General features: G+C 48.2%; 1 protein-coding gene and 1 long non-coding RNA gene across 2 annotated transcripts in view; one reads left to right on the top strand and one right to left on the bottom strand.

Annotated features, from left to right (window-relative positions):
- Positions 1-16,719, bottom strand: part of ATP6V1G3 (ATPase H+ transporting V1 subunit G3) — a 29,913-nt gene extending 13,194 nt beyond the window's left edge. Inside the window, exons 1-4 of the mRNA XM_031675878.2 lie at positions 16,653-16,719; positions 9,681-9,797; positions 8,852-8,858; positions 7,387-7,402 (exon numbers count right to left, since the gene is read on the bottom strand). Coding sequence (XP_031531738.2) covers positions 7,387-7,402; positions 8,852-8,858; positions 9,681-9,797; positions 16,653-16,719 — 207 coding nt within the window. The remainder of the gene's footprint in view (positions 1-7,386; positions 7,403-8,851; positions 8,859-9,680; positions 9,798-16,652) is intronic.
- Positions 1-21,967, top strand: part of LOC140688644 (uncharacterized) — a 56,920-nt gene that overhangs the window by 15,403 nt on the left and 19,550 nt on the right. The window lies entirely within an intron of this gene.

Genomic DNA, 21,967 nt, shown 5'->3' on the forward strand with positions numbered 1-21,967 from the left:
GTCCTGATTTTTGGTTTAGAAAATGAGACAACTCGTGCGTCATGATTTTATTACTTTAGAAGGTTTTTTGTTTGTTTGTTTTTTTAGCGGAGGTACTGGGGACTGAAGGCAGGACCTCGTGTAAGCTAAGCGCGCTCTCTACCACTGAGCCACACCCCCCCACCCCGTGCTCCCTCATCGTGATTAAAAATACTCCCGAGCAGGTGCTGCCGAGTGGTGTGGGAAAGGCTGGCTTCCCTTTATCCATCCATTATTCATTCAGTATTTATTGAGTACTTGCTGCATATTACACAGAGGGCCAGAACCAAACGTGCGATACGGTTTTTGCTTCTAGCTGACATGCATGCAGTGTATTTTGGAAATACGTACATGCTGCTCCAGCGTCCATGAGGAGAATTAGAAAATGCATAAGATTGTCAAGAAGGCACAAAACCAACTATGAAGACAATGGAATGTAAGTCTTGGTTCAGTGTGTTTTGTGACAGCGAAAAACTACATTTATGGAAACCTCTCCTACTAAAATTCTTGAGAATCGGTGCTTGCCCGCACCCCGGTGGTCATGTCATGTCTTGTGGTAGCAGAGTTAGTAAAGAAGACGAACAAACAGACCCACCTGTGCAGGGTGGGGGCTCAGAGGAGCCGCCAGGGGGGATCAGGGAAGGTGTCTGAGGAGAAAACTGTTACACTGAAGAGACTCATTAGCCAGGACAGACATGGGAGTGGACAGTGTATTTTGGCATCAGAAAAAAAAAAAATGGCAAGACGACCCCTTCTGTTTCTGGGAACTCTTTATAAATAGTTCCCCTTTAAATCATTCGCTTTTAGACGTTCGGTCTGCTACACCCTGCTTTCAACGAGCCGTTGCTGAGATACATTCCATAGGGTGTTCTGTGGGAGGAAAAGTAGGAAAGGAAGGTGTTTGGACTGATTTCCAGGTGATTGTGGGGAAAGGATTAAAAAATCAATTTAGGGCAGGTTAGAACTGAGCTCTGTTCCCGGGGCTGGGGGAGTGGGCAGGGCTGTGCGCCGGGTTCCGCTCGGCTTCTTGGTGAGAAAAAGCCGAGGGGCTGAGGGCCCCAAGATGCTTATGAGCACCGCTCCATGCTGGGATTGCTAACCTGCTTCTGGATCCCTTTTCTGAAGGGAAGAGAGGCTTCATTGATCGTTTCAGAAAGAAATCAGAACTGTACCCTGGGCACCACTACAGTAAAACGTTAGAAGCTTTGTAACCTCGAGCAAGGTAGTTTCCGAACCTGAGCTTTCTCACCTGTAAAACAGATTTAATGCTGTACTGCAGAGTCATCGGAAGGATTTGCAACACATACATAGTGCTTGATGAAGAATGTTCAACAATTTCCTATCATTATTAGGAAAGAAAGACCGATTCCCGGGGCCGTTTGCTAAGAAGGAAGGCAGTGAGGAAGGCGGGGGTTGAGGAGAGAGCTCCGGGCTGTCACCCAAAAAAGCCCCTGCGGGCTTCCCTGAGGTCACCCACAGGGAGATGCCCAGAGGGCAACCGGACGGGCAAGTCTGGAATCCAGGAGAAAGGTGTGAAACGGAGACGAGCTCTGCTTTGGCGTCATCTGGGTCTGGCGTGCTCGAGGCGGCGCAGTGGGTTTGGGACAAAGTCAAGGGGTCTGCACAGAATGAGCAGGAAAGAGGGCTAAGGTCTCAGCCGAGGCGGGGGCGGGGGGCGCCGACGTTGGGAGGATGAGAACAGGAAGAACAGCGTCAGGAAAAGCCGAGAGCAGTCACCGGAGTCGGAGGGGAACCAGAATAGAGAACAGCCCAGAGAGGAGGTGGCCAACAGATGCTACACGGACTGGATGTGAATGGGCCGTCCTCAGTCAGCCATCATTCCTGGGGGTCTGCCACGTCGCACACTCTTCTAGGTCCCGATACAGCAGTGAAAACCACAGGCAGACACACTTTCTGCTCTCGTGGCGTCCCGACTGTCGCAGGGAGAGGTAGAAATGGAAAACTGACAGGAGGACACAGTGCAACGGGGTGATGAGTCCTGGGCGGAGGAATAAAGGAGCCATCGGGACAGAGAGGTGGCTGGAAGCTAACTGAGATCAGGCAAGCCTCTCAGAGGATGTGCCATGCGAGCAGAGACCCCAAGGGGTAAGACAGCTAGCCATGCAAACGCCTGACAGGGAAGGGCGTTCCAGGCAGACGGAACAGCAGGGCAAAGACCCTGAGGTCGAAGGGCATTTGACACGCTCAAGGAACAGTAAAAACATCATCATGGCTGGGTCAAAGGTCAAAGAGCAGAATGGTTGAATGTCAGGAGGACTATCACAGAGGTGGCAGTAGGGCCAGGTCACAGAGCTCTCCTGGGGAGGGCGAGGATCTCGGTCCTTGAGACGCTAAATCCATGAAGGGTTTTTACCAATGGGTGGCATAATGTTCTTTATGATCTAAAAGGAGTTCTTTGGCTGGTGTGGCGAAAGAGACTGTAAGAGCAAGGAAGATGCAGGGAGAGTGGTTTGAAATCTACTGCACTAGTTCAGACAAATGTTAGTGATGCCTGGCATTGGTGAAGTGGCCGTGCAGTTGCTGCGAAGTGACACAGACGTTGAAGGCAGAGTTGATGGAGAAGCAGGAGAGACAGACAAATCAATGACGGCTCCGACATTTTATTTTGGTGGGGGGGTCAAGAATGCAGTTTGAGACGCCCGTTAAATATCTGGTGGGGATGGTGAGAAAGCGGATGTTAATGTGAATTTGAAGATCAGGGAAGCAAGTCAGGCTGGAAATACTGAAGTTTGGGGAACATCAGCCTAGAGCCGGGATTTGAAGTCGTAGGATTAGGTGTGATCACCTGGGAAGTGTCTGCGGATGCAGGACAGAACAAGTCCAAGTGGGGGCTGGACTCTGGAGGGAGGGGGGGAGGTAGAGGAAGGCCGAGCAGGAGGGCGGGGTCACGCAGGCCAGTGAAGGGAGAGCTTCAAAGATGAGAGACGGACCCCGTTGTGACAGAGAAAGCTGATTCACCGGGGTTAGCAACACTGCTGGTCTTCGCAAGAGAAGCTTTGGTGGAGTTGGAGGGACTGAAGCCTGATTAGAGTGGGTTTTGGAGAGAATGGAATTTAAAAATGCAGACACAGGGAATCTAGGCAACTTCTTTGAGAAGTTTTCAGTTACAAAAACAGACAAAGAAGATAAGGACTCAAGATGGTCAAGTGGGTTTGTCAAGAGGATGTTGTGGGTTGAACTGTGTCCTTCAAGGTGTGTTTATATCGTAATGGACGTGACCTTACTTGGAAATAGGGTCTTGGGAGATGTCGTCAAGTTAGGACGAGGTCCTACTAGATTAAGATGGGTCCTACATCTGATAACTGGTGTCCTTATAAAGAGAGGGAGCTTTGGACACAGAGACAGAGCAGCACAGAGCAGACATGCGGGGAGGAGGCCATGTGATGGCAGGGGCAGAGACTTGAATGATGCAGCTCTAAGCCAAGGAAAGCCAAGGGCTGCCGGCCATCAGAAGCTGGGAGAGAGACGTGGACACATCCTTCCTCAGTTCCTTCTGGAGGAAGGAACCACCAGCTCGTGTTTGGACTTCTGGCTCCCAGAACTGGAGGCTAATATACGCCTGTGGTTGGGAGCCATCCTGTTTGTGGTGATTTGTTTAGCAGCCCTAGGAAGCTAACACAGTGGCTCAGAGACACAGACACACAAGGTCAGTTGAGCACCAGATGCAAAGTCACGTGCTTGAGTGTGGTACTAGGAGTATGTTTCCAAATGAACGCACCGCCTGAAAAAAAAAATGCACAGACAGAGCAGAGGCCACCTTGATGTGGTCTGAACACAAAGGGCACTCTGGGAATGTCTGAAGATTTCTATGTGTTACTAATTGCACAGTTTTACTCTGCTCTACCAAATAGAAGAAGAAAAGGCCTTCTTGGCTTTGGGGGTGGTTAATATGATGACACAAACAACCTCATTCAAAGAGCGTTCTTATTCTGCTCGCCCTACAAACTTCGGAACAGTGGTCCGTTACCAGGAAACAAAGGAGCCACCTCTCTTTTGGCACCTTGAGTGTTCCCATGCTTCTCTGCTGAACCACATCTCTCCTTTCATACCTCTGACTTCTTTGTGAATCCTTTGTTATTCCTTTTTCTTGTACATCCTTATTAAAAAAATAAAACTTAAGTAGTTTTGTGTAGATCCTGGATTGAATATAACCAAACATCATTAATAAATGAAAATGTCCTGTGGTTATTATTTTAATATGACCCACTCGAAGAAATGAAAGGCCAGCGTAGCCATGAATACCCATTAGTCTGTGGACTGTAAGAAGAAGGAAGGATTTACAGGCCTACAAAACATACAGAGCAGGGTCGTGAATTTCTCCTATAACAATTTTCATTTTATTCGTTTATTAGAAGTTATGTCTTCACGAATCAAAACACTCCCTGGCACAGTGAAGCGTTTATTAAACCAAGGTGCTTGGTGAAATAATTTGGAATCTCTGTATATTTGGAAATAAATCAGCAATTCAAATTGTGATTAAAAAAATCAGCGGGAGGCCTCCTCGAGACCCACAGAAGTGAACATGCCTCACTGTGTTTGCTGATGAGTTATCCAGGGAGAAAGCAGAACTATTTCAAGGCTTTAGTTTGCACTGAAGTACAACCTAATGCACAGAAATATTTAAATTATTTTATTTGTTTGTTTTATTTGCACTGCAGTAGAATTCAGTAGAAGGTCGTGCTGGATTCATCAGAGGGGGCCCTGCGATTGCCCTGGACCCGGCACAGAACCCTTTTCACTAAGCGGTGGAGGAATTTTCCCAGCTGACACGGGTGCAGCCCCTGCTGGGGACCAAGGCGTGTTTTAAGTCCTTGATAAGCGTTAGCTCAGCTAACCGTGAGGACGACTCCCTGAGGGCGACGGGGCCACCTCTGCCGTGAGGCTCAGGAGGGGAAAGACCAGGGGGCTCAGGGATAGCCGGCCCCACGTCGCCCGGCCAGTCGGAGGCGAAAGCTGGGCTTGTAGCCGGAGCCGCCGCTTGCTCCTGGGGGCGAGGGGGGTCTGCGCTGTCTGGGTCGGACACCCCAGGGTCGCGACCCTCGCTTTTATTAAGACTGCCCAGAGCTTTCAGAACCTCTTTCTTATACCTGCTTGTTCAGTGTTTCTCATGCCCAGATTTGAACATTTATGTTTACCGCATCTTTTGATCTGTATCCCATAATGCAAATTGTAATTTTGGGTTAAACACAAACGTTATTTACCGCAGCTGCCAGAGTAGACAGGTGGAGTGTTAATTTGTGGGGGAGGCCATGGTGCATATTTGGAAATATGTCAGGAATATGGATTCTTTATGTGACGTGGAACAATTCAAATGACAGCATTAGGGCCGAACGGTAGAGCCTCCCAGGTTTGCAGTGGGTGTAAATGAAATAGACACTGTGCTCTTAAAAGGTGTAACTTAAAGTAAAAAAAAAAAAAAAAATCACGTGTTTCAGAGAAGACATGGATGAGGGGGCCCTGACTTCCTATTCTAATTCTGATCAAAGATGCAGGTAATTTCCCCAAAGCTGGAGCTCCAGGGCAGGTCCGATGCTCTGTTGTGAAAGTGTAACTTGCGTCAACCAATACACTCACTTTTATGTTTTGAAGGATGCACAATTTTAAGCAAAAGGTGTTAACTTCAAGTGAGATAAATTAAAATAATGCCATAGCAAGAGGTAAACAAAAATAATAAAAAATAATGCCAACCTACTGCAATTCCACCTAAATTCAAACAGTTTTACACATAAAAATTTGGGTGAGTGTCTTAACTAGTAAATACCATTCAATCCACACTCAGTGAATAGAGGCGAACGTCTGAGTTCTTTCACTCATTTTACTAGAAGCAGCGCTGGTCTCCTCACTGGAAGAAAAGTTGAGCCCCCCCACCCCCAACAGAAAACAGAAAAGTTGGCCGAGAACTTGCAGCCGCTGTAAAAAAGGATGAAACGAGACTGTTGTTTCTGGTTTCCTACTCCAGTCTTCTGTTGCTTTTACCTACAGTCACATACAAGTATACATACTGTATAAATTAAAAAGAAGACTAACTCATTAGTTTTTACTCTACCACCTTAGGTACCATTTTTCTGATCCTTAAAGCATTTTGGTCACACATATTAAATATTACATATAATATTTTATTCTTCTGTATATTTCTGTTTTCTTTTTTAAAAAAAGCAAAGATGGAAGCTCAGAGATGCTCAGTAACTTAAACAAAGAAATAAAAGGAAAAAGCCGGTGCTCTTTCTACTCTGCTGCCTCACAGCCCAGCTTTGCGAGTCTGTTGGATATCCGCACTTCCGTACCACGCCCCCCCAACAGCAAACCAGCCTGCCAGTCCCACCTCTCTGCAGCTGGAGTCTTGAGAGCAGGGACCTGTGATTGCATTTCCACGGCTCTAACAGCCTTCAGGAGAGCCCCTAACACCCTTGTCTGTGTCCCGAAAGGCAAAGCATTTACACACGTACAGGACTGTGGAGTAACTTCCCTGGGATCTGAGGCCGTCCTCCTGAATGGAATATGTTCATAGTTTTGCAACATCATATGTACATACTAGCACTATGTTAACCTTGTGTTTTTCTAAAATGATTAACATGTGACTTACTATTTTTTCTCTCTCTGTCTTTCTCTCCCTCCCTCCATTTCTCCCTTTTTAAAATATATTTCACAGGGGGAAGGGTCTAGTTCAGCAGCAGAGTGCATGCTTAGCGCGCAACAGGTCCTGGGTTCCATCCCCAGTAGTGCCATTAAGAAATAAATAAATGAATAAATAAACCTAATTACCTCCCCCTGCCAAAAAAAATTTGATTAATTAATTAAATTTTACAAATACACTCACAAGCCTTGCTCTAGCAGGGTAAGTTCTGAAAGTCTTGTAAATAAACGGATTTAGGAAGAAGATGGTGAAGCTAAGCCTGCAAGTGTGTCGCTGCTGTGATCGATTAGTTGCCGTTCTGAGTCTCTGTTCTGCCTCTGTGTCAGATTTTCAAATGAATCTCTTTTTGGAAAAAAGGCGAGTAAATCTATGGGTTTACAAAGATGACGGCTCTCTGTACCTCGCATGGCATTTCCACATCTGTCTCGTGGGGGAGTCTTCTGAGGAAGGTCTTCTCATCAGTGAATATACCAGAGCAGCCTGAAAATCACTGGCACCCAACAAGTACTTACTGAATTAAACACATAAATAAAATTAAAAAAAATAGTGAAATAGCAGAAAAGCTACGAAATAGCAGGTACACAAGGCAGCACTGCACTTGGCCGCGGCGAGCTGAAGAAGCGAGTGACGGGCACGGGCCCCGGAGCTGTCACCTAGCCGCCCCTGCGTGTGGCGTCTGGGCAGGGAACGGCCCCCGTCTGTCCGGTGAAAACGGCCCCCGAGCCCGTGCTCCCCGAGGCCGAGGACGGGCTTCCTCTGAGAAAGTGAGCGCAGAGCTCACTGGTTGAAACAACAGTTGGAAAGATATTTTCCAAAATATTTTTAAGGCCAGGGTATTTACTATTACTGGTTGATATTTGTTCAAAGATTTATGAACAAAGACCAAGAAAAAAAAGTACATAAGTATTTTAAGTGACTGGTCAACAAAATGAACATTGTGTATACAAATAATACAGTATGGACCTTCCGGTACTGACTTCCGAGGAGAGATTGCCCGAACACAGCATACTGACCAAGGGGAGGGAAAAATAGCCTGTCTTCTACCTTTCCTGTGAAAGCTGAGGTTAGATTGTTCTGAGAGGTTCCCACCTCCAAATGACTTGCCTGATTCCCAGTGCCTCTCTAATGACTGAGGAATGAGAGATAAGGGGGAAGGGTGGGGTATAGCTCAGTGGTAGAGCAGGTGCTTAGCATGCAGTAGGTCCTGGGTTCAATCCCCAGTCCCTCCATTAAAAAAATAAATAAGTAAATACATCTAATTACCTCCCTCCCCCTCAAATATTAAAGAAAAATGAGAGATAGGTGGTAAGTATCATTTGGATCAAATGACAATATTGACTATGTGCTCAATATTGTCATTTTGTTTCTTCCATCTTGAGGAAGGAATGGTAACATAATGACCACATCTTAAAATAAACTGATCTTCTGTTCTGGACATTTTAAATATAGAAAAGAAATTTGAATAAAAGATAAGGGAGTTTTCTACAGTGTTTCAACCAGCAGGTCCTGGGCTGCTTTGTTTTCTCAACAGTTACTCTGTGTTCATCCCATTTGGCCATCATTTGCATGGTTTGTTGTAGCGAAAAAAAAAATGGAGAAGTTGGTCAAGTTTGCCTTCGTTAGCTTGAGCCTTCCCTTTCCCTTCCAGCACCTCCACGTGGACTCTTTTTCTTTTGTGCTTTGGTGCCCACATTGCTGAGTGTTCAGGAAATCAACTGATCTTAAGAAAGGAAAATGACTTTATATGTGATTGAAAACCCCAGGGGACTGAGTAGTGAGTGTCTGCCTTGCCTTCCTTTCTTACACTATCACGTCCTGTGCCCACGTTACATTCAATGCATTGAAACAAGCTTCTGTCAATACCGACTCTGTTCTGATCTCTTCACGCAGCCAAAGTCTTACACAAGCAACGCTTTAAGACGTGATCCCTGTCTGGCAGGGCTTGGAATCTAATTGCAGAGACAGGACATGTAATTAGGAAGGTAAATGACACACCATGTTGGAGATTAAGTAAGGATGTGAGTGAAATGGGACAGTGGGGGAAACAGAGGTCTTGGCCCCCAGGGACCAGAATTTGGGGTGTAGATCTGTGACATTCGTTTATTCGTTATGAAAATCACGTACATTTTGTACAGTGCCTTGTTTAGATTGTGGCTGGGGGATCAGACCCCACCAAACCCTGTCTCTACCATTAACCTCTGTGTGATCTTGAGCAAGTTGCATCATTTCTCTAAGCTCACTTTCCCCTTTTTGCAAAGAGGGTTGGTGTGAAGAGTAAATAAGATAAGGAGTAAGTAAGTAAACAAGATGAGCATGGGCCTGGCACCCTATTTTCTGCTTTTTAAAATATGGCTGTCGGCAAACTATAGACTCTCAATTTCTGCATAAGTGAAATGGAAATGTAGTTATTATGCCTAATCCGTGTGGTTGCTGTGAATGTCAAAGAAACATTCTCTGGGTAAGCACGTAGATGAATGACCAAATAACAAGAAATCAGAAAGTGAGAATAAAATGGAAATATTTTTAAAGGTTGGACATTAAAAACCATCAAGAAAGGGAGAACAAATGTAACTTTGTCACAATGTGCAGAACAGAAACCGATGCCTACAGAGGCTAAGACACTTGCCCAAGCTCGCTCACTAGTCCGTCACTTCGGTCTGGAAGTGGCCTGTCCTTTCTTAACCATTCTGCAACATTGAGACACCGAGGCGTGGCGGCTTTAGGGAAGTTGGAGGCAAAGCTCAAGCCCGAGTCTCTGCAACTTCAGCGTCCATCATCATTTCCCACGGAGCGCGATGTGGCCAAAAGATCTGAGCTGGGGAAATTCATCCCCACTCTAGTGATGGGAGACATGCAACTGGGAAGCTTTAGTGAGCTGGCCACGGTCTCCCCGAGAGCGTGGCGGAACCAGGGAGTAACCTGTTCGAGAGGTCCGCGCTCCTCCTCCTGCACGCCCCTCATCCGTTTTGTGACCAGTCCCTCACAGGGCAGACAGGAGGGGGCTTACTCCTTTTGGCTTCCTCGAGCTTGTCCTTGGCCCTTTTCTCTGCCTGGAGGAGCTGGTGGATCCCCTGGGACTGGCTGGCCGTGGTGGCCGGCTCCAAGTCAGGTGGCTTCTGAGAATCTGGGAAGGGATGGAAATCACCACAGAGCTCACACTGTTGTGTCAGCAGTGAGCACTCAGCACAGCTGTTGGCTCCCAAGCGGCCTGATCAGGTGGGGGAGCGGGGCTCCAAGGAGAGCCCAAGGGTGGAATCCAGAAGAACAAGTCAAGTCAAGGAAGCTGAGAGCTCACTTCTGCCAGCTTCAGGTCTTTTATATGCAATCAAGAGAGTTTCAGGGGGTGTTGAGTCTGCTTACAAAGAAAGGAGTAAGATCTCTGCGGGAGGTTAACTTCTCTCTTCTTCCAAAGAACCTTGACGTTTTTGCTGACTTTTTCTTTCAAGTTACAAGGCCTTTCTGTGTTCTTTGTCCTTGTGGTTCTAGTTTGAGGTCTTTTTCTTTAGTTTCCAATGAGTCAATTATCTGCTTGGGACAAGTGTATCAGCCTTTTGCGAGGAAGGAGATCTCCTGGCTTTGTGCACAGAAGGTAGGCAAGGCGTTTACTGTTCTTCCCCAGGCCTCGGGTGACAGGAATGAAGAGGCTTCTCGGGGTGTCGCAAGGCGCTGTAGCAATGCTGCGCGCTAGGGTTCCAGGAAGCCTGCCGCGTGCTGATTAAATCAGCATTAGAGGAAATGGGACTGTAGGTTTTGAGGTTCGCTTAAAATCATCTAAACATGCGTGTTGTGTTACTCTGGGCTTGCCCTGGGGGACGTCCTAGTAAGAGAGTCCAGTAAAATCCACCTTATTCGAGTGGATTCAACCCGCTAGTGACTGACAAATCAAAACGGCGGGGACAGTGGAGAGATACAAAATATCGCTTACATGAATTGAAAGTTTTGTTTGAAGTGAAAAGCTAGTCTTTTGACATACGGCCGAGGCTTTTTTCTCTGACATAATTGGCAGATAGGACTGTCACTTACGATGACTTCCACCAGCTGCACCTCTGTTGCCTCATCATTACATACCAGGTGCAATTTCTTTAAATAGGTGCACAAAGTTAGAGAGTAATGGGAAGCATTCTGCGCGTTAAGTCCGTAAGGGGTTAATGATAATTCTCCCCTAACAGTTTAAAGAGATCTTGCTGTGATACCTGCATCACAATGCCACGCTCCGGCTTCATCACGTGCACAGATCTTTCCACACACGCACACACAAAAGCCCTTTTTCACAGGAGCACCTTTCCTTCTCTTTGTGTTCATATTTAATTAGTTTATAAAACTGAACTGTTATTGCATAATTACCATCCTTGGTACATCCGGAATAAACAGGTCTGTGAACAAACACAGCTCTTCGTAAACGTGCATTTCACCTGTCAGAGCAGAAGTGTGAAGTCAAACCGGCGACTGGCTCGCCAGCCTCTGGCGGGGCCTGGCATCGGCGTCGGCGGACTTTTTACCGAGTGGGGACCGCCAGCGACTTCTGTGAACGTTCAGTGGAGGTCGTTACAAGCAACTTGCTTTAATCTGATACCAGCAGTGTCTACTGACTTTCTCCTGAGTGCATCCCCCTGGATGAGGCCAGTTCAGGGAACTGGATCTTGAGACACAGAGAAGGGATAATCCTGCAGGGAGATCACTGGGGAGGATCTGGGTAAGAAGGCTGATTCCTCAGACTGGCGTTAATAAATACACCGTCTCCTAAAAGTCTGAAGAGACGGGGTGACTCTGTGAGAGTTCGAACAGGTTGCGTGATCACATTGTCACCAGCGAAGGCTTCCTGAGTCCACAGTAAGCGCCTCCCTGCCTAACCCTAAGACTCCTTTCCTGGCTGCTGCGTTTTTTAAATTCAAATCTGCCAGAATAATATACTACTAATGTGCATGTGTTTTAAGCCAACTTAGAGGGCATTATACTTGCAGACATTTACTTAAAACAGAAAATGTGTGTTACGTGAAATACAAAAGACCACTTTCCACCACCACCACAAGGGACGCACGTGAGTGACCCCCTTGGGGCGAGCTGTGCGAGCCACACAGAGCCCCGCCCCGGCTGAATTTCGCTCTGCGCAGTTCTCGAACCCTGGTCAGGATCCTGGATGCAAACTCTGAGAGCAGTAATGACAACTTTCAAATAACCTGGATGTCCAGTCAGAACAGAGGGATCACCATTGCTAGTTGTTGCTAACACAGTTCTATTGTGGGTCGCTTTCTAAATGCCTGTAACTTGCAGCGAACACGTCAATGACGGAAAACTGTCATCGTGTTTCCTTTAAGATCTCACACATAGTTTTTCATTTTATCACAGAAGTTTTCCTTCTCTTCATTTAATTAACAGAGGAGTCTGTTCCTGGACCAAAAATACCCATAGGGCATTGTGCCATCCTTCCTGCCAACAAGATGCCCAGTGGGACGTCGGGGGGGGGGTGTCCACTCACACAGGAGAAAGGGGGCTTTGAGCATAACTCAGAGTAGGGGGTCAGAACAGTTCTGTCCTCCCCTGACCCTCGAAGGACCACCCTCCCAGTGAGGAGGAGAGACAGAAAAACCCGCCTGTAAGCAGGGAGAGATCTCATCTCAGCCTGGGCTCTGGGAGAAGAGAAGTAACCACAGGGCTATGCTTGCGTGGGCTGGAGAGGACCGCGCAGGGTCTTCTGTGGACATGAAAGCACGCCGGACCGGAGCGCGCGGTCTGAACTGCAGGTCTAGTGAGACAGTGAGGCCGGCGGAGGGGGCAGCGTGGGGCGGGGGCCGGCGGCCTGGAGGGGGGGCCTGAACTTTATTATAAATGGAAGGGACTGTTCTTATCACACTAGTGGGTTACTGACTGTAACTGAGTTAGTCCCCTTTGAAATCAAAGCTAACTCCTCATGCAACTTTTCATTTATAAAATGTAAGATTTTCAAGCTCATCGCACTCGAAACCTTGTGTCTGTCAATAACCCAGATTTTGAGCCTGGTCTTCACAGATCTTGTGTTGTCGGGCCCTTCATGCACAAGCATTTCTTTTCCTGTCGGTAACAAAACACCAACAAAGCCGAGCCGACCACGTCCCAGTGATGAGGCACACTTCCCTGCCTGAACCCGTCTGATTCCCAGCGCGGCCCTGGAAATGGGTGCTGGTGTCACGTGCCACGCGGGTTTCATCAGCAGAGAGACTGAAGTGATATGACTGATGTCGGACACGGTGGCTCAGAAAACCTGCGTGACAGGCCCAGGGCCAGGGACCCCAGCGGGAGGACTCCAGGTCGGCCGTCTCCCTCCTGCGCAAGCCTGCCTCCCTCCTTCCTCCCACGGTTCTTTTTTCTTGTTGAAAAAGATGAACAGAAAACAAGGAGTATCAGTTGACATCTTCCTCTGTATAAATCACTATTAAAATATGGACCAAATAAAACGCCAGGGGCTCAAACAATTGAAAACACAAATAGCAAAACAGAGACTTGGCTGAACTCCGGTCTCCGAGTTAGCGAAGGTTCCTCCTCAGAAATGCTTGTTTCAAGCAACCCGACTTCTTACTCTTTTCATTTGGGACCATTTGCTCTGGTTTTACTGCTTCTTCTATTCCATTTTATCTTTTTCTTTTATACCTAGAGATTAAAACAAATAATACAGTCTTCTTTAATTTGAGGGGTATAAATTGTTCTTTGGTTTTGATGTTAATGTTGATGGTTTCTAAGGGTAACCATGTAAGAAACACAATTTACTGATATAATTACTTACTATTTGTATTATTTCATATATTATATGATATTATTTTATTCTTATTTATCACTGTTTTCAATATAAACTGAGTATTTATGTTACATATTTTTATAAAAATTTTGAAGCGTAGAAGGGATTTTTCAGACGAGGTAGAGAAATAGACATGTCACTCGCAGGGCCTTTGTGAAAAGGAAGTGCGAGAACCAGAATAGGGTGTTTTTAGGTCTTTGCTCTTTGATTCTCTTTTTAAAATACGTTCATATTTCGTTTTTATTAGTGTAAAATGCAAAAACGTTACTAAAATCGGCAAAACCTTAAAAACAAAACCTGCGCCCCTTGGACATGTTTCCCTGTTGAATGTTGAACGTTACAGTGACATGCCTCTTCGTTTTGCTTGTACTTAACTTGGGAAAACAAATGACATTGAGAGTTCTGAATAGCTATCATTATAAATGTAGCAAGTGTTCAGCCTGTTTTTTTTTTTTTTTTTTTTTTGGTTTCTCTTGTTTGAAGTTTCGTTTCTGCTCAGACTTCCTCTTACTGTCCATCCTGCCGTCTCCTCTGCCGATTTCAGCTGATCTTACAATCCTTCTGCCCGTGTTGGTTTAGCCCCTGCATCTGAATCACAGTGAAAAGTAGCTTAATTCCTGGTTTCCTGGAAGTCTGGAGCTCCTAGGTATTTCAAAACTGTAAGCTGCCATTTTTAGGCAAAGCTTGAAGACTTGGTGTGGGTGCTTCTCCAGGGAGCAGTATCACCATTCACATCGCTTGCTCATTACAGCTGAGCAGTGATGTGTGAAGCACGTATCTGCCACCTACGTTCATCTTCCCTTTTTTCTGTCGCTGGGCAGGAACACAGTCCTCCTGGCTCCTGTCCCTCCTCCTCGGACCCTCTTCTCCCTCCAGCTCGTTCACCTACTACTCATGGTCTCTTTCCCCCCAGAATCATTCCTTTGTGCCTTTATTGACTCTTCCTTCTGCCTGGAATATCTTGCTTTCATTTGCCTGGAAAATAAATCATTCAAAGCCCATTTCCAATGTCATCTTGAAAGAATGAAGCTTCCTAGATCCTCTTGGACCTGACACGTCCTTGTTTCACCTCTGACTTCACAGGACTCGGCACTGACCTGTCGGAGGGCGTTTCTCACTCTGTGTGTCTATGACATTGGACCTTCTTCCAGATGAAGCACGACAAATAACTCCGCTTCCTATGGGCGACGTACAGTGCTGTCGCTTCAGGTCTTCGTGTTTCTTTCGTGGGGTGGAATGGCTTCCCCATCCTCAGTGAAGCGGGTGTCACTTCTCGGGGTGGAGTCTGTGGAAAATCTGGACGGTTCTAGTCGAGCGACACCGTCCTGAGACTGTTGTGTGGTCGTCTCCACTCCCTGCTCTGCCAGCTGCCGGCACTGAAGGGTCTGGGTCTTGATTCAAAGGGATGGAAGATACAGCCCCAAACGCCCCTGCGCTACCGCAAAGGTCGCGTGGGTGTCTCTGGAGCTTCTGGGGCTTCGTCCCGTCACTCCTGGTCCTGAATAATTTATCCTCTGGGAGGACATTCAGTTAGATTTAATCTGGGCTACATATAGTCCACAGTTGCTCATCAAGTCATTACGTGAATATGTCTGTTTCCACGCTCTCACTTTCTAGTTGGGATTATGCACTGTCACGAATAAAACAACATAGAACGAATTAAGAGCAGGGGCTCGGGAGCAGGCAGCTGAGTCTGTGTCCCGGCTCAGCTGGGCCCCGCTTTCTTCAGCTGTGAAATGAGAGAAAAAACCCAGCACAGCAGCATGGCCTTACAGGGCTGTTGCGAAGAGTAAATGAGCTGACATTTACAAAGCACTCAGAAGAGTGTCTGGCACAAGTGAGTGCTAGCTTTTTAAAGTTAAAAAATTAAATGACAAGTATCCCACACCTTGTATTTAGTCCCCTGACCTCGCCAGCCTCACTGCTCGCAGCCTTCGGAGTTTTCTGTCTGCCCACCGAGAGAGAACTCACTTCCTTCACTCTGCCAGTCCCTGTCTTATTTTTTTTTAAATCAAATTTATTATTTCAAGATAAAGTTTTGTTCTCAAGACAACTTCTTTGGCTAAAAGGAATTGCTCATGGAATGGTGACCTGGAAAAAAAAATGCTTTGTTTTGTGACTTATTATAACATAGTGAAAAGGCTTGTCTTTTGGCCTCGTTTTGCTGTGAAATCCTCTATAGATTTCCAATTACGAAATGTGATGGTTTGAATTAGCGACAGTACGTGGCTCAACTCTGTTATCAGGCAAGAATTCTCATTATCAGATAGACCGTTCAGAGACAACATGAAAGGTCTTAAACGGGAATCCATGGAGGGCCTGGAGGAAAGCAAGACACTTTCATTAAAGACATTTTCTGGTCCTCAGTGTTCAGAACGCATCCCAACTGAAAGGGCAGATTTTTATTGGAATCCTTCACTCAAGGATGTGCATCATGCGTTTTGTCTCAGAATCCCTTTCAACAAATCTGCAGCCCAACGTCACTACCCTTGGACAAGAGACACTGGAGGGTCCTGAGGCATTTGTATTTCAGCCACCTTTGCCCCGAAGGCTGAACCCCTGGCGGCTCGACCCTGGCTTGTTCGGGTGTAGAGTAATGCGCCCGAAGACCAAGAGACTGGGCCAAGTCTCTGCCCCCGGTGAGGCTGGTCATCCTGGGCGTGCTGTGCGGCCTCGCCATGAGACGCCGCGGATGAAACAGCGCCTGCGTCACAGGTAAAGCACGAGGTGACGCTGGACCAAACGTGAGACCTGCCCGTGGTGGAGGCAGCGCCCGAGAGCGCCGCTGCCATTGTGGGCTGTGGACAAAGCAGAGATCGTACCAAAAGCAGCGTGGAAGTGGCCTGCCTCCACACGGCCTTGGCTGTGGCGGTGACCCTGTCTAGTGGACTCCTGAACCGGGCAGTCCCCTCTCAGGCCATCACTGTGGGACATCCTGGTGGAAGGAGCCGCACGCTGGATCCTGTCGGTTGGGCTTGGTTTTTATACTGTTTTTCAGCCAGGTGACCTCCAAAGGGCTGCTTTCTGGCTTTTCTTCTGTAAATGGCTGTTGTTATACCCGTCTTTTCCTGTTTTTGTGAGAATCAGAGATGCTCAGCTAAAGACGCCTGCCGTGATGGTGGCACACAGACAGCTCAGATACACGGTGGCTGCTGGTTGCTGGGGTGCCCGAGTGAAGGAGACTGCAGTGTCAGCAGTAGGCAGCCGTACTGGCCGTCTTGGGGTCGATTTGCAGCTTAAAAAGCCATTTTAAGTCCTGAAGTCCATGATTTGCCATGTTGAGATACAATTGAAAACCTGTAAAGTTTGGCTTAATTGAATTGGCTTATCAAAAAGAAAAAAAAACTGTGTGTAGTAATTCCATGAGTCCCAAAGTTTGAAAACCACTGACATAAACCGAAAGAAAACAACAAAAGGAAAGAGTATGTGGGTATCCCAGGTTTTCTGGCTTTTGGACAACTGTCAGATGCCCAGTGGTGAATGGGGTGAGTTGGACAAACTGGGAAACAGCCCTGAGTGCCTGGAATGTTTGCTGACCTCTGTTTTATTGTCAATCTGTAACCATAACATATGCCATTAGATGTGCCTGGTTTTGTGAGGATGGAACAGGGTAATGGGGGGACCAAGTCACTCAGAGTTAGATTTTAGTGTCAACACAGTAGACTTAGGGTGAGACTCCACCCTGGGTCTTCTAGGAAAAGCTCTCATCAAAGGCACATGCATGACAGAAAAGGCTCTTTTATTGGACGTATTTTAGATACGCCTAGACGTTACAGGTTCTGGAAAGTCAATAACCCTCCACAGTACATTTTGTGATAGAAATTAATCGACTTACACTCCATACATTGCATGATGCCACTGGCAACCGCAGCGGCCCCCACCGCAGAGCAGGGCGGGACGCACGCTCGGGTGATGTTAATAACGTGATGCGGCCTTTGACCCGACAAGAATACACACGTAGCCCTGGACACTCTGCTGAGCGCTTTCGCGTGTGTGGCCTCACTTGGCTCTCGCGAGGACACCATGAGGTCGGCGGGGGAAGTGCAACCGTGCCCATTTTAGGGATGAAGAAACTGAGATGCAGGGAAGTCAGGTGAGTTGTCCTAGTTATCGGGCTCCTAAAATGTCAAGGTAGGACCAGGATTTGACACCTACTCTGGCTTTTAATGTTCTCTCTACTTAATATTCTGTCTTCCTCTGAGGAGGTTTAACAATCAAACACCTGTGGATTTGCTTGGGAAAGACTGGGTATTCTGCACGTGGACTGGATTGCTTATATGCGGCACGACGTAGCCGGGAGTGGGCTGGAAGCGCCCTAGTGTTTTGGTAGACGTCCATCGTTGACAGCCACTGGGCTGTCCTTCCCTGTGCCATTTGTTACCTTCATTAAAAAGGAGGAAAGCAGCAAGTAAGCTTGGGCTGGAAGATGAAGATGCCGAGCTGACTCCTTGAGATGAAGTGGGACTGAGCCCCCCTGGGCTGGAACCTCGCTGAGGCCTCGGTGAGGCAACCCCTGGGGGCCCTGTGCTTGGCCGGGTGAAAATTGCTCTTGTGGGACTTAGGGCATCACGAGATCGGGGAGAAGAGGGTGTTTCCCAGCGTGCTTTATAGAGAACTGAGACTACACGCCACTGCCCCTGACCTCTGCGCTAGAAACGCCCGCCAGGGAGGCAAAGAGGGGGTGGCGTTCCTCTTTCCTCCCGCCCTCGCCCCAGGCCGCCCTTTGACGAGGCTCCGTGTCTTCTAGGACTGCCTTACACACTCCTTTACCCTGCTTCCCCCATTACGGGTACATGGGAGAGGGAAGGAAGGAACACCCACGGGACCACCCTTTGGTGACCATGCGGAATGTTCAGGAAACCCCAGCAGAAGGAAGGAGAGGTGTCAGGGAGAAAGTGACGAGGAGCAGACCTAGAGAAAGGGGTGGCTGGCGCAGCCTTTTCCCTGGAGCAGGTCCTGTCCCCACGTCCGCCTTCTGCGTCCTGCCTGGGACGCTCCCAGGCCTGCAACTTTGGCTCCAAGGATGCCACCTCCCGTTGGCCAAAGAAGCACCTTACCACGGGGGATGTGAGAGGCCACGCATGTAGGACGGGGTTCAGGGAGGTTGTGGAGAGCTTGTGAAAACCACTTGGAGCTCGAGAGAGTCCTCTGTGGCTGGCAACGACCAACGAGACAATGAAGCAGGGAGTCTCCCACGTGAATTCAGGCGTGGTCATGGGATCGTCTCGGTCGAATCCTGCTGAGACCCCACCATGGTGCTTCCAGCCTCCGCTTCTTAATCCTCCCCATCCGTCTGATAGTTTTGGAGGAAGGGGCCCAGGGTCTCCCCCCGCACACCAGGCACCCCGTGCTTCTCTCTCACGCGGTGCTCCGTCCTCTGGGTGACGATTTCCCACCGTCCTGTGGGTCTCTCCAGCTCTCCAAGGTCAGGGACTCGAGTCTTCTTTGTCCGCTTCCCCAGAACCTGGCGATGTCCTTGGGACAGAGCAGCAGGCACTTAAATATCTGTTGCCTGAACGCATGAGGAAACACAGGAACATTCGATTTTTTTGAATGGACGTTTTAGATCACTTGAGGTAATTATTTTGTTGCCATTAGGACCACGACCAAATAGCTCTTCATTCACCCGTGATTTTAAGACTGAGGATGAGTGAGAGGATGGTGCCTCGTTACAGGACTTTTGGACTCAAACAGCTTTTTTTCCTAGGTTGGACAAGTTGCTCAATCTTTCTGTGGTGTATCTTCTTAACTGTAAAATGGGGACAGTGAGACCTAATGCCTGCAGGGTGACGGCGAGCTTGTAATTTAAGTGCAATGACGCACAAAAAGTAGCGAAGGGTCTATCGTGATGGAAGCCCTACTTTCCCAGATTCACTGAGAGCGAGCATTTGCTGCTACGTATGGGCACTATTCCGGGTGCTAAGACTATCATGGGGAACCAGGTCGGCGTCATCACTGTGAGATACAAAGGCTTTAGGTAAAACCACCGCCCATGACGCCCTGTCTCCCAGGAGGCCAGTGCCGGGGCTGCCCTTAGGGACCCGGAGGCCTCGATCGAACGCAGAATTGTGGGAACGCAGGTGCCCTGTGCACCGGTAATCTGCTACTTGGAGGATTCGAATCAAATTGGGGATTTGGGTCTGTGCTTTCAAAATCTCCCTTCCCTCGAAGCTTCCAGTGTTGAAGAGCCTGCCTGACTCCAAAGAGCTTCCAGACCGTTCTGCCTGAGATTACCAGTATTTGGTCCGGCAGAGAAACACTCAGAAAAATTTACCTCGGCCCTTCCTGCAATCTGCTGTGGCTTTTCTGAATCTGGATTTATTAAGGGAAGCTAAGCATTTAACGAAAGGAAAGCAGGCGCCTTGACCGTGGCACACGCATCATCGATGGTGTCGCCTCCACAGCCCTGGTTCCTCTGCCGCTGCTGGGGCTGTTGCCGGGATGGGCCTCAGTTTCTTTTGACTGTCTTTTGTGTCCCTTCTCTTTACTGTGATCTTGAGGACAAGGAGACAAACGGAAGCATGTGACACCCCTCACCACACAGTTTGGAAAATTCAGGGCGCGCCAGTTCAAAAGCCACGTCCGAAAAGAAACCGAGGCAGCCTCTAAGCGAGCGAGTCAGAAAAAGTGGCCGACCCCAGGCAAGCTGCTCGCGCTCTTGGTTTAATCTTATACCCGCCTTGATTTTTCCATTCATGTGAGTCTATCTGGAGGGCTGTTTCTGGGAGTATCTGCTCTGGCATCTGGAGAGTATCTTTCCTTTCTTACTTTGGGGAAAAGAAGAGTTGGAGAAAGAAATGTTCTCAGATAGAGGAGAGAGAGAGGCTACATTAAACAAAATACGATCTAAGGCAGTTTCTGATTTTTTGAGCTCAATTAGAAAATGTTAAGTTCGGTAACTTTGAAAGAAACTTTGACACCTCACTGAAGTAGTAGAAAGCATTTATTTTGGCAGAGATTTGTGTCTCCAGGCTAATGGTGTAATACAGGATCGCAGGCTTCCAGAAAGTGAACCTTAACAGAGTGATTCTTTTTTTTCGGTCTCTCCTCCAAGGAATTCAGCTAATTCTTTTTTCTTGTTTATGTCTCCTGCGTTTCCTCCTGTGCCGCCGCCTCCTCCTCCTTCGGGCTTCAGTTGTAGGCTGGGCCGGATCCGAGGAGTTCGGGGTGGGCTTGGCTTATAAAGGGCCTGAAGGAGGTTCTTTGCTACCCAAGAAAATCGGATTGATTCTAGAACCAACTGAGTGTTTGAATCTGCCCTCAAGTTGGCCTTAGATTATTTCCAAGAAGTTCTGGACAGGTGGACCACCCCTTGACAATCCTCATCTGGATCCTTAGGCAGGACCCAAAAAAGTTTGGTCTTGGGGTGTGTCCCTGTTTACTTAGGTTAAAGATGTGCAGATATTACAGCTGACCTCTGACAGAGGAAAGGACAGTCACTCCCCAATGAAGGCACAGGCGGAGGGGACAGAATGACTCTGCACTCTCGTCAGTCACTGCGCTGGGAGCTGTGTGGTCTCTCAGCTCCTGGAAATGTCAAAGCAACGGTGGTAGGTGACTGGAGCCCCATTTTTAGTTAAGGAAATTGGTGTTCACATCCTTCATTTTCTAAAAGTCACACAGCTAAAAGTGGCCCTGGAGGAATCTGGACGCAGTCTATCTGCGTCAGGGCTGGGGTCATTGCTGTCCACGCAGATGGGGCCGCTCCTCAGCTAACAGGACGCCTTGTGCACACTGCCTTGGTTTCCTTTAAGCTCTCAAGTCCTTCTGAAGGCACGTGTACTGCGTTTCCTAGAATGAGTAAGGCAAGTCCCCACAGAATGACAGCAGAAGGGTTTGGGAAAGAAAATCGAAACATTTGTGCCACAATCTACAAACCCCCACCCGGCTGAGTGTAGGGTCCCTCCTGTCCACCTGAAACTAGACCGAGACCTACTCCCTCAACAAAGCAGTCCTGCTTCCCGAGGGCCGACGTGGGGGTCAATTAAAACGCAGCCCTTGGAGGAGGAGGGATAGGCTAGCCCCAAAGGAATGGGAGTCAGAGAGCGGGGCTCCAGGTGGAAGGGCATGACCAACAGGGGTTCACGAAGGAGAGCGATCTGAGCCCGGTTTGCACCGGTCACCCCTTCCCTGAACTGAAGATAAAAACGTTTCAGTGGCCAGGCGCACGTGCTGCATCGCAGCGGACATGGATCCGGGGCCACAGGTGACAGGGGCTGCCCGGGGTGTAGGGAGAGCAGTCTCTGGGTTGCAGGAGGACGACCTTTTGGAAAGAAGTTGCTCACTGCCTGGATAGTGGCAGCAACGAGTTACTCAGAGCAGCATCTCCGGAATGTGGGGGGAGGATGCACTGGCCAGTTGTCTGTCACGGCTCCCCGCCAGGCCTGGAAAAGGACCTGCGTTTATCCCTCTTGTCGTGTTTTACCGGGAGGGAAGAAGGGGGTGGAAAGGTGGAAGCAGGAGGGGAAGCTGCTTTGCTTTTACATTTACTTGACTTAAGCCAGCCTCGCCGCTGCATGAACCCG

Source organism: Vicugna pacos, chromosome 23, assembly GCF_048564905.1.
Source record: "Vicugna pacos chromosome 23, VicPac4, whole genome shotgun sequence".
Lineage (NCBI taxonomy): Eukaryota > Metazoa > Chordata > Mammalia > Artiodactyla > Camelidae > Vicugna > Vicugna pacos.